At 43.9% G+C, this 20,964-nt stretch overlaps 1 protein-coding gene across 1 annotated transcript; it reads right to left on the bottom strand.

The window, feature by feature from the left end:
* Positions 1–1,020: 1,020 nt before the first annotated feature.
* c1qtnf4 (C1q and TNF related 4) lies at positions 1,021–16,810 on the bottom strand. The gene is made up of 3 exons (XM_079287261.1): positions 16,789–16,810; positions 4,415–4,776; positions 1,021–4,243 (listed from the first exon to the last, which is right to left on the bottom strand). Exons 2-3 carry the CDS (start codon positions 4,769–4,771, stop codon positions 3,461–3,463), a joined length of 1,140 nt encoding a protein of 379 aa, XP_079143387.1. The 5' UTR covers positions 4,772–4,776; positions 16,789–16,810; the 3' UTR covers positions 1,021–3,460.
* Positions 16,811–20,964: the final 4,154 nt, after the last annotated feature.

Below are 20,964 nucleotides of genomic sequence, written 5' to 3'. Positions count from 1 at the left end.
GCCTTGCCTGAATGTAAAAATGCTGATGGTGGGTGCTCCACGTGACTTCACTGAGGATCTGATATTTCAGTGACCTGATCGCCTTTCTGCTGGTTGTGGACTCGTAATACTGGGACAGAGATGCAGAGGGCTCTGGTTTTATTCTGCTGCTGAAGACTCGCAGAATGACGTCAGACAGGTGAGCACAATGGTGTGACTGTGTGTGTGCATTGCGCAGTTACCGCACTTTCGCTGACATGTGCGCTTGTTGCTGAGTTTATGTTGTTCATATATATATATGTTGCTTTGGTGATGTTTTACTCCGCTGTTGGTTCTATAAGAAGTGCCACCTCATTCATGTTTGCTGCGTGGTGTCCAGTTGTCACTCATTGTCAGACATGTTTTTGTTTAATTGTCATGAGTTTTGTCTCTTTTCTTCTTGTTCTCATTGTTCTTGTGGCGCTTCACTGTGTTTTTATAATTGATAAAACTGCAAAAGTGCATCCGTAGAAATGTCATTTATTGTTTGTTTGGACTTCAATAATACTTTATTTTGTAAACTGAAAGCGGTTGTCTATCATACATGTTCATCGTGAACTCATTTATTTATTTAAGTCGGATAACTTTTTATTTTTACTCTCTGTGAAATATTTTGTATGCTTTATAATTTGTTTTTATTTGTATTAAATCAATGTGCGCTCGATGTTATCTCAACTGGTTTTAACTGGTTAAATACATCAAATCACAGTAAAAAGCTTTTGAAGTTCTCAGTATCCACTAATTGTCACTTTGATTGTGAAGATCTGAATTGTGATCATGGTGACGTGCTGGTCCTCTGCCTGTGATGCTGGAGTCCTCCAGCAGATGGCGCTGCAGCGCACAATATCTAATCCAATGATCAGTTCCTCTGACTGCTGCTGGTCCCATCTTCAGTTCACAGCATGGATGCGATCAGAGTTCAGGCCGCACATTTCCATTTCTTTTATTTTCTCAAACATTTTCATTGAAGCATTCATTGTACATGTAAGAAATACTCGAGACGTGTTAAAGAGTTAACATGAGCCAGACTACTGAAAACAAGACGTGGGTCAAAATGTTTGTTTTGTTTTTTAATATTCTTTGAGTTATTGGTTGGATTTGTGTTTTTGTGACACACAATTCACTAATTCTGCAGAATTTCCTACAGTGTTTTGACTCACGTCTGCTCGACATAGTTTGTAATACAGAAATAAATAAAGCACAGACCAGAAACATCCAACACAGTCAGTTACTGTACAAACGATTCACTGAATAAAAATACACAGTAAACGGGCGTCGACCCTGTGAAGCTGCTCAGCAAGTCATGAGAAATCTTCTTCTTTTTAAATTCACTGTATTTTCTGTTACGCGCATGCATCACACACGTGATCTTGACTTTGTGAACTGGGTCAGGTCTGTCTTAAAGTACAACAGAAGCAATCATCGGTCCGCCACTGTGCTCTGAACTCTCACTGAGGCTGGAGTAGAGAAACCACACCAAGGGGTCAGACTGTGATGGAATACATCATTTGTGGATTTGGTGGCGGCGCGATGGAGAGAGGCCTGGTGAGAGTGTGAAGCGCTCGCTGGCGCTCAGTCGTTGTCAGAGGAGGTGTGAGGCCTGTGTCGTACCCGCTGTGAGGTGGAGACTCTTATGACTCGGCAGGAAATTCAGCTTTCGCCATCGTGTGTTTCGTACGTTTCCAGGTTTATTGTGATGTTTTGTTTTCGATATCTCATTTAAAATATATCAAGAGGAATCTTAATTGCAACGCTGTGCTGAAAACACTTCTTTAGAGGCCTTTGTGCACAAGCAACAACCAAATATCCCATTTACGAATCAACATTTTATCTTTATCTTCGGTTTTTGTGGGTTCGTGAACCAGCTAGGTGGGTTCTAAATTCAGCAGGAGTCCTAAGGGAAGTGGTCTCCAACTGAACCCTTAGAACGTCGACCTGTGAACCCTTGCACACGGGTTATGGCCTCGGTGTGGATGTGCTATTTATACTGTTTGTCATCTTCATTTATAAGGTTGCATATTGAATGTCTATGAGCTGTGAGCAGTTGAACCAGAGTCGTGTTCCCTTCTCAGATTATTTTGATTCTACTTCTTAAAGCTCTGCAAAGTTAAAAGTCTCCGGTATTTCATATGAGAAAAGAAAAACAAACAGCTTTTTTCTTTCCTATGTTCGGGACATATAGGTGGGCCAACCCTTTAGAGTTTTAGTCCAATATACTGTATGTTTATTTAAATTCATACAGCTCTTGCACGGTTGCATCTTTTTTTTTAAACGTAAGTAAATTGATGTTCAGACGACAGTTTAAAACAGAAATCTCCAGTTAGCTGTAAAGTATCACGTCACATGCCGGTCTCACCACGTTTCATGAAGTCAAGGTTCATCGGCATGTGAAGAGCATCGTCTTCCTCCCGGCGGTGTGAAATTAAACAGACATGCATATTACAGAGGCCCCGGGAGAAGCTTTTTTCAATCCCCCCCCCACTGTGGTCGTCATCTGAAGAATTAGAAATCAAATTATGGTCCAGACGGTACGGAGATGCAGTTTTTCCCAAAAACCGACGTCTGCTTGGTCCCGTCGTCCTCTTCTCTCGCTACGACCGAGTATCGGAGCGAGAAAACGCTCCAAAATAAAAGAAAAGCGACTCATTTCTTACACAAAAACGCACTGTTCATAACATTTCCACATGCCTCTGAAGACATAGAGTCAAGTTTTTTTTTTTTTTTTTTTTTTACACGAGCAGAAACACCAAGTCTTTTGACGAGGATAATAAATGCACTTACAGAAAGTATTTCACATCAAAATGAACCTCTTCACCTTCATGTAGGATGACCAAACTCCCCTCATGACTGACGTTTAGGATCCTAAATTACAGCTTAAAGTGCATCAAATGTATTGAATCACCAGTTACTTTCTGCCACATAATCGGACTGAATTGACATTTTGTTTTCACTCAAATGGGAGCGGGAACTATTTTCCCGCCAGAGGACGTATGTCAACTTTTGCACCCACTATTAAAGATTTAATTATAAAACACTTGAATGGCAAAGCACTTAAAGTGGACGCAAGATTGATTTTTCTTTTTTTGTGCCATGATGTGGAACTACGGGATCGAACTCCTTGCGGCGGTCGTGAACGAGAGTCGGGTCGACACAGAGGTGAGCGGGTAACAACTGAGTTTTAGACTGAAACATTCGATTGGAGTTCACATCGCTGACGTTCAAGGTTTTCCACGTTTTCGAGTGCGATGAAGTGAAATCCTGTGAAGCCGTCAGCTGGATAGATTTTCATTCATTCAGTCCAAGGTCTCAGACTTTGAGAAGGAATTCATCTGTAGAGGAAGCGCCAAAGACAACCCGCCGTTATTCTGCACACAAACCATCCTTTTTCCACTTTTGTATGACTTCCTCCCACGATGTTCAGTCCCTCGCTCATGTGCTGCAGCTAGGGTTTCTTGTCTGCGTATGGTTGGCTGCTGCTGGTGGTGGTGTTGGGGAAGTCTGGGTAAACCAGGAAGCCGGTGAAGGTGATGTACTTGGCGTGGTTGCTGTACGCCCCGAAGCCGTCCCTCTGGTGGGAGTAGAGCCAGACGGTGTCCCCGGGCTTCAGCGACAGCATCAAGCTCTGGCTCTGCAGCGCCTTCTCGCCCTGGCTGTCGTCGTAGATCATCGCCTGCACCTCCAGGTGGTTCTTCATCAGCTTGACGGACAGAGTCTTCTGCGGCAGCTTGCCCACGTTGAAGGAGAAGTAGTAGGCGCCGGGGACGCGGCACGTGAACAGCCCCTCCGTCACGTTGAAGTCCCGGCCGATGTTGACGAACGCCGTGTCGAAGGCGACCGGCTGGTGCTGCGGCATGCCCGCTTGGTCGACTCCCACGATGCTCTGGGTGCGCCCCACCGAGAAGGCGGATCTCTGCTCGTCCTCTTCTTCGTCATCATCTTCGTCCTCCTCTTCTTCTTCCTCCTCCTCCCGATGCTGCAGCTCCTCCTCCACCTCTCTCGCTCCGGGCTTCGCAGGCTCCGTGGCCCGGTTGTCTTGGTGGGGCTCCAGGGCGGGGTGCTGGTGGTGGTGCGTCTGGAAGCCATAGGTGTCCGGGTAGACGAGGTAACCGTTGAAGGTGGTGTAGTGCCCGGTGTTGCTGTAGAGCGCGTAGCGAGGGTCACCGTGAAGACGGAGCCACACGGTGTCGCCGAACTCCAGCTGCAGCATGACGCTCTGGCTCTGCACCTGAGGACGGAGAACCCAAAGGCTTCATTACACCAGGTTCTGGTTCTGCCTTCAATCCCCACCAAAACACAAACACACCCTCTGTGATGAGAGCCATGATGCACTGCGAGACACCTGGAGAGCTTCCACATGATAAAATACCTTTCGTAAGAACGGCCAGCCGGAACCTACCTTCCTCTCCTCTCCAGCGTTCTCCTCGTACACGATGGCCTGCACCTCGTTCCGGTTCTTCATCAGCATCACCGACAGGTCCTTGTGCGGAAACTTCCCCACCGTGAAGGAGAAGTAGTACGCGCCCGTGATGCGGCAGCGGAACAAGCCGGCCTTGGGGTCGAAATCCCCGCCGATGTTGACGTAAACGGCGTCGAAGGTGACGGTCATCTTGGGCCCGCCTTCCATGCTGTTGGTCCGCGCGACCGAGAAGGCCGAGCGCTGCTCCACGTTGTCCTGCAGCCGGGCGAAACCCAGCGCGCCGCCGGCGTGGCTCAGGCACAGCAGGCCAATCAGAACGCTCGCTGGGAGCAGCATCGTATCTGAAGCGGGAAAAAAAAGATGTTGCATTTATTCGGCTTTTAAAATCGAAATGCTGCAGCTGCGACATGGATGCAGTGTTTTTGTTGCTGAGCGTGGTAGAAAGAAAGGTTGACTGTTTTAGAAGAGAGCTCAGATCAAAGGTAACCTCTGTTGCTACAACATCTAGAATACATTTGAATAAAATGAATGTTTTGCACATTGCAGCTCTTTCATTCCAATCCAAATATATTGTACATATTTTAACTTTTCTATTATTTATTCATGTTTCTTGACTTTTGCAGTACTTTCTTTTTATTTTCTCTTAATATGAAACACCTCAGTAGTTTCATTGTATGCAACCTTTTCTGTCGTCTGGTCAGCTGCAGCTCGTCTCTCTCCGGTAGAGACCTGTCAATCACGTTGTAGCCCCGCCCTAAAGCATCCCCTGCTTTATGGTCTGTGTGACTCTAAATGGACCATAATGTACTAAATGAACATCATGCTGTATTGAAGAAGACTTGAAACTAGAGATTGAGACATGAACTCATGTTTACAATGTTTACTGAGGGAATAAATCAAGAGAGAAGTAGAGTCATTTTCTATAGACTTCTATACAACCAGAGGAGTCGCCCCCTGGTGGACACTAGAGAGAATGCAGCTTTAAGACACTTTTCAGAACCGGAGGTTGCCATCTGGTCTAAGTACGTCTTTGCTAATTGATGAAACATTAAAGCCAAAGTGATAATAGATGTACTACTCTATGTGTTGCATATATTAGTCTGTATTCACAGTAGCAATGTGACGACTCACATTAACTTTAGTTAATTTCCCTTCCTGTTTTATGTTTGTATTCGCTTGCTCCTTGGGTTGCGTTACTTCCTGCCTTTGTTTAGTTTCCCGCCTGTTTGATCCTCATGTGTTTCATGCGCTCATCAGACCTCCCACTACTCATAGCCCAGCTGTTCACCACTTATTTGCTCCAGCGTTGTGATATTCCCCGTGATTTACATTATTTGGATCTTTTGATTGTAGCCCGTTTCTTTGTTTGACTTGTGTATATGCCTTTGTGTATGCAGAGCTTACTGCCCTTTGTGAACCAAAGTTCAGTAAACCTTTTGGATTTTTTACACTTCACGCCATTCTCCTGTGATCCTTGCATTTGAATCGCTTGCCTGAACATCACAAGCAATGCATCACTGCCAACGCCTGGAAGTTATTTACTCTTGGAACGAAATGTTCTCTTTGTATGTGTATTTTAAATCGACCTCCTTTAAATAGAAAGTAATTCTAGCGGTTAATTGTACTTAAAGCACCGAGGCGCAACTGATTGCTTTTGTCTGATTACTTGTGCTGCTGCAGCAGGAGGAGGAATCAATTATGCAAGAGCAAAAGACGCTGCAGTGCAGATATTATCTTTTTTTTTTTTTACCGAAATCTGAAAGAATAAAAAGATGACGCCGCTGACAATAGAGCCGTTAGGCGTGCTCGTAGGCAGCTTGCACTGAAAAGTCGTGTTTGTTTGTCTGTGTAATGGCAGCATCTTTTCCCAGTCATGTCGACAGACGAGTCCTTGGAGAGTTTGATGCTTCAGGTTCAAACAGCAATGAAAGAATAGATCAAACAAACCTCTTCCATAATGAGCACCCATGGGAGTTAAGCAACACCGAGCAACTGAGCAGAATTCGTGCACGTAGAAAAATAACACTGGTCTGCATTTTAAACAATCAGACCAGTCACTTACTTCTTCCTTAGTTAAATGCACCATTTAAATCTGTACTATTATTATTGTTTTACAATAATTACAACATTATAACAAAACGAATCCATAATAAATCAGTATTTTTATTTTATTATTTATTGTCACATTCTGTTGCAATAGGTGATGTTTATTTGATTTGGAACTTAAGTTTATAATGATCAATAATATAACTAATAATATTAATTATTAACACAAGCATAATGAAAATATACATATTAATAATATTCATAATTATTATCAATAATAATATAACAATATAAATAGCATGAAACTAATCATTATTAATTTAAGCATAATGAATAATAATAATCACCATTTTCATCATTCAACTAATAATTAATTATTATTTATATTAACCATTTCAATCAGTATTCTTTTATATTTGGTCCCATTCAGTTTTTTTTATTTGCATATGTGTATTTGTTTTAAGCATGTGTCAGTATATATGTGTGTCTGCACCATGTGAGAGTGTGGTCGAGGTTACAGTAATCTGATTACTGTCAACATCAGCGTTAAGTAGTAAATTACAATTGTGCTTCTGGATGAGAACCGTGTTTCCTGTTAAATCTGAGGATTTGGTTTCATTCATCTGAGCCTCTCAGCGCAGCAACGCTCTTCACTCTTCTCGTTAGCTGGATGAAAGCTGTTGATGCTACTTGTTTCAAGAGGACCAGATATTATATTTTCATTGATTTCCCACTCAGCTGAAACCCTCCAGCTAATTCTATGTAAATGTCAACGTGACCACCAACACGTAATCATGAAGCCAACATGGAGATGTAACTTTGTAATACTGCGCTCTCGTTCTGTGGAGTCCATTGATCTCCGTTTGATCTGTTTGCATCACTCTATATGGATCGATCGTAAACTGTTTGCTCAAGCTGAAATAAAATCAGTTTCCTGGAGCGGCTGTTTCACTACCCACCCCCCCCCCCCCCCCCCCCACACACACACCTCCTCTCCTCCATCCATCTCCCCCTCTCATTCGATCAAAGCCACAGAGAGAACTATTGTTCCGTTGTACAGTCGAACACGGTTTCCTGTCTGCACTGATGCCAAAATAACCAACACTCATTGCACATATGCATGGGCACACACACACACACAGTCACACACACGCGCACACACAGTCACACACACACAGTCACACACACACACAGTCACACACACAATCATTTACATTCTAGATATACGTGATAAATGCTTATTTGCTGAGGTTGGTATGAATGGCACGTGTCTGCAGGAGACAATTAGCATAGCCTAGCATGAATATTCGAGGCAGAGGGGAAAGCCAACACCTGTAAAGCTCACCAATTAACACTTTGTCTCTTGTTTCATTTGTAGACAAAAACCTTAAAATGCTAAATAAAGAATTGGTGGTTTTATTGTGCACTCATTCACGACTCCCCATTAAATAGACCTGCACATGTTCTCTGAAAGATGAATTCATTGATTTCTGACGAACTGGAAATTGTAACAAGACTGAGACACGAAGCTGAACGCGATAACACGATCGTCATGTTCTGTGTTACGCGTGAGTCATTGTGTTGAGGATAACAGCATTTAACTACTTATTAACGCCTTTACATTTGTAGAAACCCCTCCAGTTGAAGGACAGCAGACATTGAAGAACAGGTTTCGTGGATGAGTGAGCCTCAAAGAGAGTAAATACAGAGCGGATTCCTGTAACGGGAGATGTTTAACGTTGCACTGAATGTTTTACGAGTTAAGACCTACAGCGTTTTGATCCGTATTGACAATGTCAATATCACTGTTTACAGGATTTGTTCCATCTATAAATGTGGCGCTTTGCATTGTGGGACTGTTATCAGAAAGTAAAGTACACGTCACTCGTTCACGCAGTCCTCCGCCAGTAAACCAAGACTTTAGACGCATCGATCATTCTCTTCACTTGTCATTTTCTGCTGATCTGTAAAACACAGTGCAGCTTTTCAGGATTGTTGGTTTAACTTGGTGTACGTGAAGTTATTATTAGGTTATGTCAACTAATTATTGACGAATAATTACCTTTTGTGGGGTTGACAGCTGGAACTCTCCCTGAACCACTTTCGCATTTTTGTTCACGCTTAACAAACAAGATGGAGTCATTGTGTAAATCAGTGAGGTGTTGGTGTGTTTTCGAACTTTGGACAGAAAACCTTGTTTCCGGTCTTTATGCTAAGCTAAGCTAAGCAACTCAAGCTCCATAACAAACGGGAGATTAAAGTCAATCCCCTCATCTCACACAAGGCAAAATTTCTCTGGAACGAAGCCCATTTGTTTCCATTTAACTTCATGACTAGAGCTTCCCCGTCTACATGACATTCCTCAGACATCGGTCGTGTCCGTGTCCAGGCTGACAAAAGGCATACATCCCCATTCGTGCTCATGTTTAGCCACACACAAAAGGATGAAACATATTTAGCTTCAAGCGCTCAGACAAACCATCCATTGTGGAGCTCCAGCTCAAGGCCAACCACCCCGACCTCCCAACAACAACAAGGGGGGGGGGGGGGGCCACTTTGTCTTCAGCGGCTCATCTCTCCTCGCCGTGTCCGCCAGGAGGATCATGTGATCCGTGAGTGACTGTGCAAGTCTGTTTCTGTCCGCGTTTAATCTGTCATTCTGGTGCAGCAAACTGATTGATTATACTTATACGAGAACGCACAAAGGACTTTATGCTAAAGTGAACGCTTCAAGTCCAAGATTAAACATGGCGGCCATGAAAGAACTATTACAACTTTAATTGAAAGACCTCTTTTTTTTCTCTCTCTCTCAGGTGGTCAGATGTCCACGGTGACTTCTTTCGCGTCAGGTTCTTAACCTCGACTTCTTCTTCGATTACAGTCATGCATAAAGCGTAGCCTACAGCGCCAACTTCTAAATAAACTACGCGGTAGCCGCGTTTATTCTCTCCAAACCAGTTGATGAAAATAAGCCGAATTAATATTTATTTTTCAAGAGATTTCAAACGTTTGCTGAACATTTGCTTGTCCATTGAATGGAAACAGGGCTGGAGTTGGAGACCAGCGAGTCAACATAGTGCAGCATTTAGCAGCGGCAGAGACGGATATTTCCCTCCAGGACCTGGTGGAGACCAACAGCAGCGATAAGAGAGAGGAGAGTGTTTTACAGTCATCAGATGGAAACAAACAGGACTCCAAAGGAAAGATGATGTTGCTTTGTAGCTGCTGGATGTTTAAATGACCAACTGTTTGTAACAAGCTACAACTTAAAAAGTGATGTCATGAATGTTTTGTTCATAAATGGCAAAAAAAAGCAGGTTTTAAAGGGTATAAAAAGCAGCATGGTGAATCAGATTTTAAGCTGAAAGTCAGCACTGTAACCACAGAGTCGTTGTTTCACTTCAGATCCGATGTTCAGGAGTACAGAACTAAAGAAAGCAGTGCACGCTCCGCTGTTCCTGAACCTCGATCCTCCCCCTCCACCACCCACCTCTGCATGGGCGTGTGATTATGTTCTTTTTCCAGAATGCATGTCAGCAAGTTCTCGTCTGACCTCGATTCATATTATGCAGTTGAACTGAAACTGTTGTGATAGCAACAGCAACAAAAGAGAAAGAGGTCACTTCTACCGTGGGTGGGAACAATGTTCCGCAGTGGATTTTTCTCCCTGTATAATCATGGAACAACGGTTTCAAACACTAGAAACAAGGATGTGTGCTTCATTCTGACAAATCATTTGCAGGAATTGTAAATTGCACATGTATTGCATTCTGTGCGATGGTCTGGTTTGGTTTTATTTTCACTGTTTTGATCGATTTTATCAGTAAAAAAGGGAAGGAATATTTATGGTCTGTTTGACTCTAAATGGACCATAATGTAGTAAATGAACATCATGCTGTATTGAAGAAGACTTGAAACTAGAGATTGAGACATAAACTCATGTTTACAATGTTTACTGAGGTAATAAATCAAGAGAGAAGTAGAGTCATTTTCTCATAGACTTCTATACAACCAGAGGAGTCGCCCCCTGGTGGTCAGTAGAGTTGTTTGGTTGTGAAATGAAAGCGTTGTATGTGAATACATCCTGAGCTCAAAAAACAATGCCCTGCAACCAAACAACCTGAATACTCTGTATACACAGTTAAAGCTACCAGTTAATTAAAGATGTCATGTTACCGTGGTGCACAGTGACCCAAATTAAAACACACGTAATCGTGATTTCAGTCAACGCTTATCGGTTCCAGGATCAATGTTTCGTGTTTGAGAGAAAATCAAGTTGCCGTCTGTGGATTAGATGTATATGGACCACATTTATATGCCGCTCTTATCTAAAGCACTTCTCTCTCTCTCTCACACACACACACACACACACACACACACACACACTCTCTCATTGATGGCACGGCGCTACCAACAGGATCAATTTGAGGTTCAGCGTCTGGCCCAGAAAACCTGCTGAGTAACAACCACAGCTGCCAAGTTAATAAGGGAAATGGAGCCGCGTATTGACAGGTTCTCTTCTCTACAGCGATCGACAAAAGCATTTTATTACAAGCTACGTGTCTTGCAGAGGGGAGTTACAACAATAAAGCACTTTTACCGCTCATACATGCATTTATAGTTGTTGTTTGAAGCTCACTGGTTTACCTCCAGACCTCTGAGCTCGTGTTGAGAAACACAACGAACTGTTTTTGCAGCTGTGAAGATACTAAAACCTAAAACAATAGACTTAGAAGGATCCGCATAACTGTCTCTATAAATATACAAGAACGTCTTGTAAGTACTGTATATTAATACATATTTTATCTTTATACATATTGTGAGAAGACCCCATAGCTATGCAACATAGCTACCTTCTTATATGTACATACAGTCATGTGTTTACAAAGTAATGTGAAAAACAAATCATTTTATTCAATGTGTTGCAGAATGTACCACATCTTAGAGAATCTCTTAGTTATCTCATGTAAAATGTCAGATATTTCACCCGTCTCTTAAATATCACGAATAAGAAATCCACGACTAAAATCACCAAAATATTCACTTATTCTTGATTTTAGTATATTTTTCTACGGTTATTATTTTTATTACTATTATCAGTGATACTACATTCTGATGTTTATATTAATGGAATTGGTTTGGCTGATTTTTTTTAATACTTTATGTTCTATTTTAATTATAAGTTTAAACACATTATGTAGATGTTACATTGTCAATACAATATATTGTAAATGTTTGTTGGAATGAAAACAGATTCACATTCCATAGAACGTATTGGGCGTGAGGTCAGTAAAATGAACCCTCCAGTCCTTTCTCTGCTGGACCTTCTTTCCATTCTGCCTTCAGCTTTTTGATCCATAGAGGTCTGACACCACCCTCTTCCTCCTCCTCCTCATCCTCCCTGAACAAGTGCACAAAGGATTAAAAAAAAAAAAAAAAGCAGAAGTGGCAACAAGCTGGCGATGGAGCGACCTGGTCACTTGGGACAAGATATCAAAGAGTGGGTCTGTTATCTGGAGGTGCAGTGACAGACCCCTGCTGCTGCTGTCCTTCTCATTAGTCCCTCTTCTACCCTTCCTCATCCTCAACCTCCCTCCCTCCCTCCTCATCCTCAACACTTGTCACTGTGCTGTCAGCTGCCTGCTCAACTGTGGACGTCGGACCAGCCTGTGGGGACCGGACGGAAAAGAAGGAATACAAAAAAGAGAGAAAGAGACTTTGAGGTGCGAGCTTGTCAGCTGAAGCGAAACAACAGAAGAATATCCATTTCTATGAACTCAAAGCCGGCCTGTAAACGTCTTCTTGCTCCTGACAAAACAAGAGTACAAAGAAAAGCTGCTGCAGCAGAAACGACTCGCTCACTCAGTCCTGTCACTTCGCCCACAGAGACGAAGAGAGAGAGAGAGTGAACGGCGGTGGCAGACAACCAGGAAACCAGGGCGACAGTGACAGACATGTGCGAGTCATTACGAGGACGAAACACACAAACGTGGTTTGTGATTAAAATGTGAGAGTAGTGTTGCAGGAAAAGTCTCACTCCAAGATTTAAACACCGATAAGACAGTCATTGAAAATCAGTGATTTCCTCTCATTCTGCTGGATAACCAAACAAAGAAAAGACATGTGGGTGTTTGAGATATATTCCAACGCAGCAGGATAAGCTTCTGTGATCTAAAACCGGATTGGTTGACACTTCACGTAAAAAGTTGCGAGCGGCTCAACTTTGATTTGTAGTGCGGCAACTGTCAATTTCACCTTCCGCCACGAGCCGCCAGCTCGGGCGCCGCCATGCTGAGAGCCGCTGAGAGGCAATCGAAATGCTCCCAGTGTCTTCATGCACCTTTTTAATGGAATTCTGCCATTTTGACAAAATGTCCACTCGCCACCGTTCGAAATTCGTGAAACACGGAAAGCGTAAATTCAGGCAAGTGACACAACAAGCTTTCCAACTTGAATTTACTTCACCAAATCATTTCAATTTGCAACCCAACCGGACCAGCTGCAGTTATCTGTGCGCGAGTCACCGCTCCATGAACGGTGACTGCTTCAACAAATAAAAAACAACAGCAAATGATTTGCATTTGTGATTCATTATTCTCACCTCAAAGGTAATAATCTCTCACTTTCCGTGCTTTTTAATGTTGAGCGCTGTCACACTTTCTCTGCGGTAGAAAGCAGGAAGATGACGCATGAAAGCGCGGAGAACCTCCTGAAGAGAGAGAAAAAGAGACCAGGGTTCGGTTTAGAGGGATGAACTGTGTGGATTTCTTTTTTTGAGGATGTTGCGGGAGACGGATAAGGGCAGCAACAGAGGGATTATCAGATGACGACTCTCTGTTTAAGTCTGCTGTCATGTTTCTCAGCCCGGGGCTTGTTTCAAACCTCGACTGCCTCGCTCACATCATACTTTTGTTTTCACACCCTTGTTCCACAACACACTCGCCTGCAGCCCGGTCAATGATCTCACGTGGACCGGTTGCGTTTCTGTTTTCTTTGTCCCGAGTGGGATGCATGTTGTGCTTTCAAGGATTGGCACGCTCGGAGCGAACAGACCTCCATCTGCTTTGAGTCCTCTCGAAGGTGAACAGCGTTCGACTGCAGCGACTCGATGGGTTTATTTGGGACATACTGCCAGTTGTTCCCCTTACAGCAACCAGCCTCGACGCCACAACAGCAGCGCTGTGTGTGCCGACTCGTGGATGATCAAGAGGCCTCCCATCTCTTATCTCTCTTCTCGGTCTCTCCTCCCAACTCTTTGAACATAAGATCTGCAGCTGACGGTTTCTTGTGGCTAAGAAACCGTTCGTACGTTTAAATATTCTATTTGGCAAAACGCTTTAAAAACGGGATGTGCAGCAATTCTTTCTGCTGGCTTACAGAGCGTTTCAAAAGATCAAACCGCTGCTATCCTCGGCTGACTCCCAGAGAAGGTCGTTCTTGTAATTAGTCACTGCAGCCTCACTCTAGAGTCTTGTTCAGAATACCAGCGTGGCTCCACTCTGGTGCAAAATGTCGTTTTAAGCTACACCCTCCCCTTTTGAGGTTTAGTTGCTGTGGACGTGCAGTGCATGTACCACATAGAAATGTCTTGAATTGCAAGAACTGGGTTTGGCTGGAAAGCTGAGACTCTTGTGGATCCACTGAAATATTCTCACTGTGGATCTCCACTCGGTAACGTCGACATTTGGTCTGCGGTGTCCTGCGTGTCGATGGACTGTCACTGTCTTACACTACCAGCGAGTTAACGTGCTGCGTGAGGTCGATGGAGAAAAGAGTCGAACCAGATCTAAAAATACTTGCAGCATGAAAGCAGAGAGAGTATGATGCGTGTTCTCAACTCTTACATGTGACTCAACCCTGGAAAAACACATCAGAAGAACTTCCTCTGGTAAGGTAACACCTGTAACAACAGAAGAGTGTGATTGTTTAAAAATATAACTCCTGAAAAGCTTTTGCACGAAACAAGAGAGGCGTCAGAGCCTCGACTTGGATAAAGTCTGAAGTCAATGTTGTGGAGCTGAATACCTGAGTCCGGTCACTGCCCTTCGTTCTTGATCAGATGTGGGGAAGGTGGCTGAGGTATTCTGTCACCGGCATCATTTATGGGAATCCTCCAACACGGAAAAGGGCATTGGAAAGTCAGAACTCCAAATGGCAGACATAAACACACCTGACGTCACCGCAGCACGTTGGCTAACCAGCTTTAATATTGCCATCATTTGTATGACTTCATGTCGTGCTTCATTGAGTTTTTGTGAAACGTGCTGTAACAATCTTGTAGTAATCTGTGCTTACCCGCGGTACTAGATGGTCACTTTACATACTTTTTCTCTGAGGTTCTTTGTAAATGGTTGTGAACCTCGGAGACAAACCGTTAGCTGCTCGCGTCAATGTTTTCCCGAGCAGATGCACTGGGACGCAGTTACATTGGAATCGGAATTATAGACGTCCGGCTTGCAATCGATTCGCTGTTAGTACAACCCAACACTGAATAAGACAGGCAACCTCCTGTTCTGTCAAGTGAAGCCAAAGCTTCATGTGTTAAAGCTGCATTCTCTCTCGTGTCCACCAGGGGGCGACTCCTCTGGTTGTATAGAAGTCTATAGAAAATGACTCTACTTCTCTCTTGATTTATTACCTCAGTAAACATTGTAAACATGAGTTAATGTCTCAATCTCTAGTTTCAAGTCTTCTTCAACACAGCATGATGTTCATTTAGTACATTATGGTCCATTTAGAGTCAAACAGACCATAAAGCAGAGGATGCTTTAGGGCGGGGCTACACAGTGATTGACAGGTCTCTACCGGAGACGTATACGGCGTCCGTACTCCTCCACATTCCAAATATGTTGACTTCCGTTCAATGGCTGCAAAAAACATGGCGACGGCCGTAATCCAAGATGGCGATGGGGAAATCGCAGAATTTAAGGCTTCAAAACATCAGTCCACAATTAAGCAGGGTATGATTTAGGGCGGGGCTTGACAGGTTGCTGCTGCTACCAGAGACATACGTCACTCCACATTCAAAATATGGTAACTTCTGTTCATTGGTTGCAAAAAGCCAAGGTTTGGCGACGGCCGTAATCCAAGATGACAACGGCCGAATCGTCGAACTCAAGGCTTTAAAACATCAGTCCACAAACCAATGGGTGACGTCACCATGCGTCTACTTCTTATGTCCAGTCTTTGCTTTGGACTGTGTGAGGAAGCCGGAAAGAAAACACTATTCAACTGTAAATCCAAGCTGCAATCTTCCTCCAAACTCCAAACTTTTTTCAGAAACCACCTCCCAATCCCACAGGGGAGGAGTTTGAGTGGAGCATTCCTTTAATTGTCATTAAAGTGTGTGTGTGTGTGTGTGTGTGTGTGTGTGTGTGTGTGTGTGTGTGTGTGTGTGTGTGTGTGTGTGTAACTGCTGCATCAGGAGGTGCCTCCGGTCTTCAATAAAACAGGGCAGCAGCTGCTCGATGCAGCCACACAAACACACAGATGCTGTAAGTAACACAAGCATATGTCCCCTTAACAAATATGTAATCTGCACACACTCTGAGCCAGATGATGAATCTGTTGCCCCGCAGCAGCAGCAGATGTGGATTAAGGTACTGCAGACAAAAAGGAGTCGACCTCCTCAGCGCGAGAGAAGCCATCTGAAAGATGAGCGAGATCTCATCACCTCAGCGCTGTTCACCGCCTTCCCGCTGCCTCGGGGGGCTCTCCGGCATCTCCGCCGCAGATAATGAAAGATAAATAAACCATCGGATATCCGTTGCAAACCTACTGTGGCAAAGATGTAGCAAGTGTGTGTGTGCACAGCTGAAGCATATGAGAAGAGGCAGGTTGTAGCTTCAGCCATCACATGACATGAACACATTACTGAATGTATATATACATATACATATATATGTATATATATATATATATACATATATATATATACGTTTCTTCCTCTGAGGTGTCGCTGTTTCTGGAGATAAATAATGCATGCTGCTCAGACGCGGCACGACTGCTGAACGCACACACACACTGTGCAGTGCTTTTTTTCACCAGCACGCACGCAAGCACACACACACACACCGACACACACAAGCACTTCACGTGGGAAGTGGCGCTCTTGCATTGGGATGAACGAGGCTCGTTCTGGACTCTTTTTGTGTTGACATTCGTCCCTCAGGATAAAACGCTCCGGCGTTGCGTGCCTGCACACTCATGACTTGAAGTTCATCTCTTTCACCTTCACACCTGGATGTCAGCATCATAGTCAAAAAAGGGCTTTGAAAAGAGCTCAAGAAGAGGAAGAGTTCTCTCACCTGTATGTGTGTGTGTTCGGCAGCTTCTGTCCTGGTTGTGTGTGAAGCGCCGAGCTGAAACTTCTGTCTCACCAGCGCTGTTGTTGGATCAACCTCCCCTCCCTCTTTACTCTCTCTCTCTCCTCCCTCTCTACTACCTCCCCTCCCTCTTTACTCTCCCTCTCTCTCCTCCCTCTCTACTACCTCCCCTCCCCTCTCTCACCCTCCTTGCTCTTTTTTTTCCTGTCACTGGCTGTTTTTTCTCCATCTGTCTCTTTCTCCCTCCTTCAGTGTCTTTCCCTCAACCTGAAGCTGTTTTTGAAGCTGCATTAGGCAATATTATATATATATATATATATATATATATATATATATCAATAAATAAATATATGCTGAGGGGATGTTGTGGTAAAATGAGGTTTTGGAGGTGCAATGCGTACCACTGCAGTGAAGCTGCTGGTTAGATGCTGTTAAATTAGAGTGTGTGTGTGCAAAAGTGTTTGCGCGTGTGTGTGTAAACAGATAAATAGGAGGGAGGAGACAGCCGTGCCATAATAACCGTTGGGCTTCGCTATGTGGCGACAGCGCTGCCAACTTGCTCCCTCCTGCTCATTGTTGGGAGTCATTATCTCACCTCTGGGAGGGGGGGGGGGAGGGAGGGAGGGAGGGGGAGACACAGAAGAGAGAGAGAATACATGTAATGCTCTCAATTTGAAATTCATCCTACCCCCGTCTCCCTTTATAATCTCATTCAAATGCCTCAGTCTGTTGCTCGCTCATATTTAAATGAGCACTTGACTGAATCCCTCCTGTGCTTTCTGCTTTTCTTGGCCGGCGTTTGTCAAGCTGCCGCCGCGCTCTGCTGCACGCAAGCATCCTTTGGATCGCTTCCTCGGCAACCTGGCGCACTCTTTTGTTTCTGTGTGTTGGCCAACACACGGAAATATAATTTAAAAAAGCGGGAAGCGCGGCCGGGCAATGAGGCTAAACGGCTCCCTATATACAGGGCTGGGTCAAATGCAGAAGTCAAGTTTCGTGTATATGTACAGGACAATAAAAATGTTTTCTTCTTTCTTCCAGCTGACAGAAGGTTCTGTTTACTCTTCTCACATATCCTTGTGAGACTTTGTTACTCACACACAGTGGTGGGCCGTCAGGGCCTGCAAGGCCTTCTCTGCTGGCCGAAACACAATCACAAAGTTATCTATTTTATATTTATATTTTTTCTTAAATACACTACATGTATTATAATTTATACAAATATTTTTCCCATTATCTTATGTTCTCATTGCACAGCTCCTGTCTTCCTCAGTTGCTCTGCTTCCAGTGCAGCTTGTTTTAAGTAGAGCTTTCATCCAATCAGATCTCACCTCTGTGTCTCCAGGTAAGAACAGAGGCCTGCAGACTCACAAGTGCATCCCTTTGCTGTTTAAGTGAGTGGGGATGATATTGTTGATTGTCATATTCTTCAACCAATCAGATCTTTAGTTTGACATGTTGGGCGTATTCTTTGACGTGCCAGAGCCTTCTAGCTGGCCTACAAGTACGTGATTGGTCAGTGGGCTAGCCTGACGTGTTGGGCGGTGACAATGCCAATATCTGCTGCCTCTGTGGAGCGGAAATTTTCAGCCTCAAATGCATTAAAACGTATTCAAGAAATACAACTGGGGAGGCTCGACTGTCTTCACTGGCATCCATGAATGGAGAAGGACTTCTTACTGGAACTAAAACGCACGGATGTTCTGAACAACCGTGAGATTAAACTCTTTATTAACAATGAAAGGAGGATGCACTTTGTCTTTAAACAGCGAACAGCAGCTCTGGTTAAATGCGTTTGGCTTGACATCTGCAGTAGCTTTAATATGCTTGTTTATGTATTATTATTTGTACAACTTGTTTTTTTGAAGATGGATTTTTGTTTGGTTTTATATGTGATAGGAACCATTGTTAGGTCCAATGTTGCTCTGGGGACACATTTAGTCGGTTGCCAACTTGGCGACTTTCTCGCTAAATCTGGTGACTTTCCAAACTCTCATGGTGACTTTTTTTGTCAAAAGCTACTAGTGACAAATCTAGCGACTTGTTCCGGTGTTGTTGGAGACTCTGCGGGTGTTTTGACTCAGTCGTGAACGAGCAGCGGGAGCTGGGGATCAATGTGAGATCTGATCCTTTGGGGCGGCGGAGCTGCCGTGAGCCCCTCCGCCGCCCCAAAGCACTCACAGGTCACTCTCTCGCGCAGCATTCCCAGCTGCAGTCAGAGAAGAGAGGCGACACACTCTCGGCGTATTCATGTGTCTGCACTCTGCAGTTAGTGGATTTGTAGGTATTGAGCTTCATTTTTACACGAAACAAATAATAACCGTAGCTGTGTTTCAGCTGCAGGACAGCAGTGAAGGCCCAGGTATAACATGCACGGCCCGACACTGCATGAAGAGTACCCGATTGCAATAAAGATAACATGTTATTTGATTTGCGCTGAATTAAACCTTATTGAATTCCTAAAACAGTGCATTATGTCTCTCTGTGCTAATGAGTTTGGTTAAAGAACAAATCAACAGGAAGGCTTCAGTCTGTCACCTGATTGTTCATTTGTGGTGCTTAAATTAGAGCAGAAATACAATCTGTTATTATCTTCTGTGATGGTCATTGGTACACTTAGTGAGCAGCATCGTCTGGTGTTAATCACAGGAATTTGGGAAGCTCACATCAAAGGCTGTATGTGTTGAGTTTTATTTGGATAAAAATGAGATGGAGGGGAATTAGTGGGATCTTGGCACGAGTGGAAACACCAGACATTTGATTAAAATGACGAAGTATTGCAAAAATGTTTCAATGCTCATTAGCGGTGGAAAATCAGGAATGGAAAAACTGTCATTGACGTGACGGGTACATCACTTGTTAGTGAGCCAATTACAAAGACACGACCACGTTTTCTGATGGAAGAATGCACTGATTTACTTCTTTTCCCCAAACATTTCAAATACTTACTTAACGCAAATATACTGTGTTATATTTAGCTTTCAGCTGATTTACCTCAGTGTCCCGTGGTTGGATGTCTGGTATGTAGTCCACAGCAGACTGCAGTTCCCTTTCGCTGCTGGATGTATAACCTGTTGATGTAGTGTGACCCAAGGTGTCCGGCCACCATCCGCTTCCTCCCCCAGGTCAACATTGTGAGCTCTGTCAGCAATGTTGCTGTTGATTGTTTGTGCTGTTGGCACCGTTAGCCGCCGGCTCAGGCTGAATAATACATATGCTCTGAATTCTGTAGCTTAATTAATAGTATAACTTTTTATTTTATTTGGGTGCACCTGTGGATTTTTCATGAGATATCATACAAACCGTTGTATGAGGATATGTTGCTCTTATACAGTCCAAATTATGCCGCTTCCGTTCACTTGTTGCAAAACAGCAAGATGGGAACGGCCAAAATCCAAGATGGCGAAGGCCAAATGCCAAATTTGAGGCTTCAAATTAGCAGTTTCCGAACCAATGGGTGACGTCACGACTACTACATCCACTTCTTATATATGCGCTGGTGATTTGAAAGTAGGGCAGGAGCTGAATTAACAACCATTCCCCCTCATGGACGTCTATTTCTGGGCTCTTAAATTCCACCATCTGCCACTTTCAGCAGGTGTTTCACCATGAGACCAGCGTACAGGACAGACTCGGCTAATGACCCGTCCCAGCTATCAGTTAATGATGGGAGAAGACGGGCAAATTGGTCCCAATGTCCCCCTCATTTTCTTTTTCCCGATTGCCATTTTATCTCTGCCTCTACCCTTGCTGTCAGTCTTTTACAGACTATCTGCCTGCCTCTACGTGGTCATTAATCCCTCCGTCCACTTGGGATTAGCCAATTAACCTATAGCCGGTGTAAATGTGCCGAGCAGAGAGATGAACAGTGCCTTGCTCTCTCTATCTGTGAGTGTGGGAAAAGGGAAGAGCTTGTGTTTCTGTTGCTCTTGGTGAGTGAATGTCAGAGTTGTCTTCACTGGCATTAATTAGTGAGAAAAGCATCTGCTGCAAATGCAACTGCTAGTCCAAAAATCCTTTGAAATGCCATCTCTCAGAATACAACATTTTAGTGTGGAGCATGTGGAAAAACACAAGAGGCAGATAAAGGAATATTTCATCATCAACACAAACGGCAGAGTTTTTTCCCCCCAGTGTTGAAATTAAGACTCGTCTTCA

This window comes from Melanostigma gelatinosum (assembly GCF_949748355.1).
Source record: "Melanostigma gelatinosum genome assembly, chromosome: 2".
NCBI lineage: Eukaryota > Metazoa > Chordata > Actinopteri > Perciformes > Zoarcidae > Melanostigma > Melanostigma gelatinosum.
This window is presented reverse-complemented; position numbering and strand designations above follow the sequence as displayed.

Bases quoted from the DNA above. Each gene is read 5' to 3' on its own strand.
- c1qtnf4 (XM_079287261.1), bottom strand. From the start codon at position 4,771: ATGCTGCTCCCAGCGAGCGTTCTGATTGGCCTGCTGTGCCTGAGCCAC. The intron at 4,244-4,414 runs GTAGGTTCCGGC...CTCCGTCCTCAG, and splicing joins ACGCTGGAGAGGAGAGGAAG to GTGCAGAGCCAGAGCGTCAT.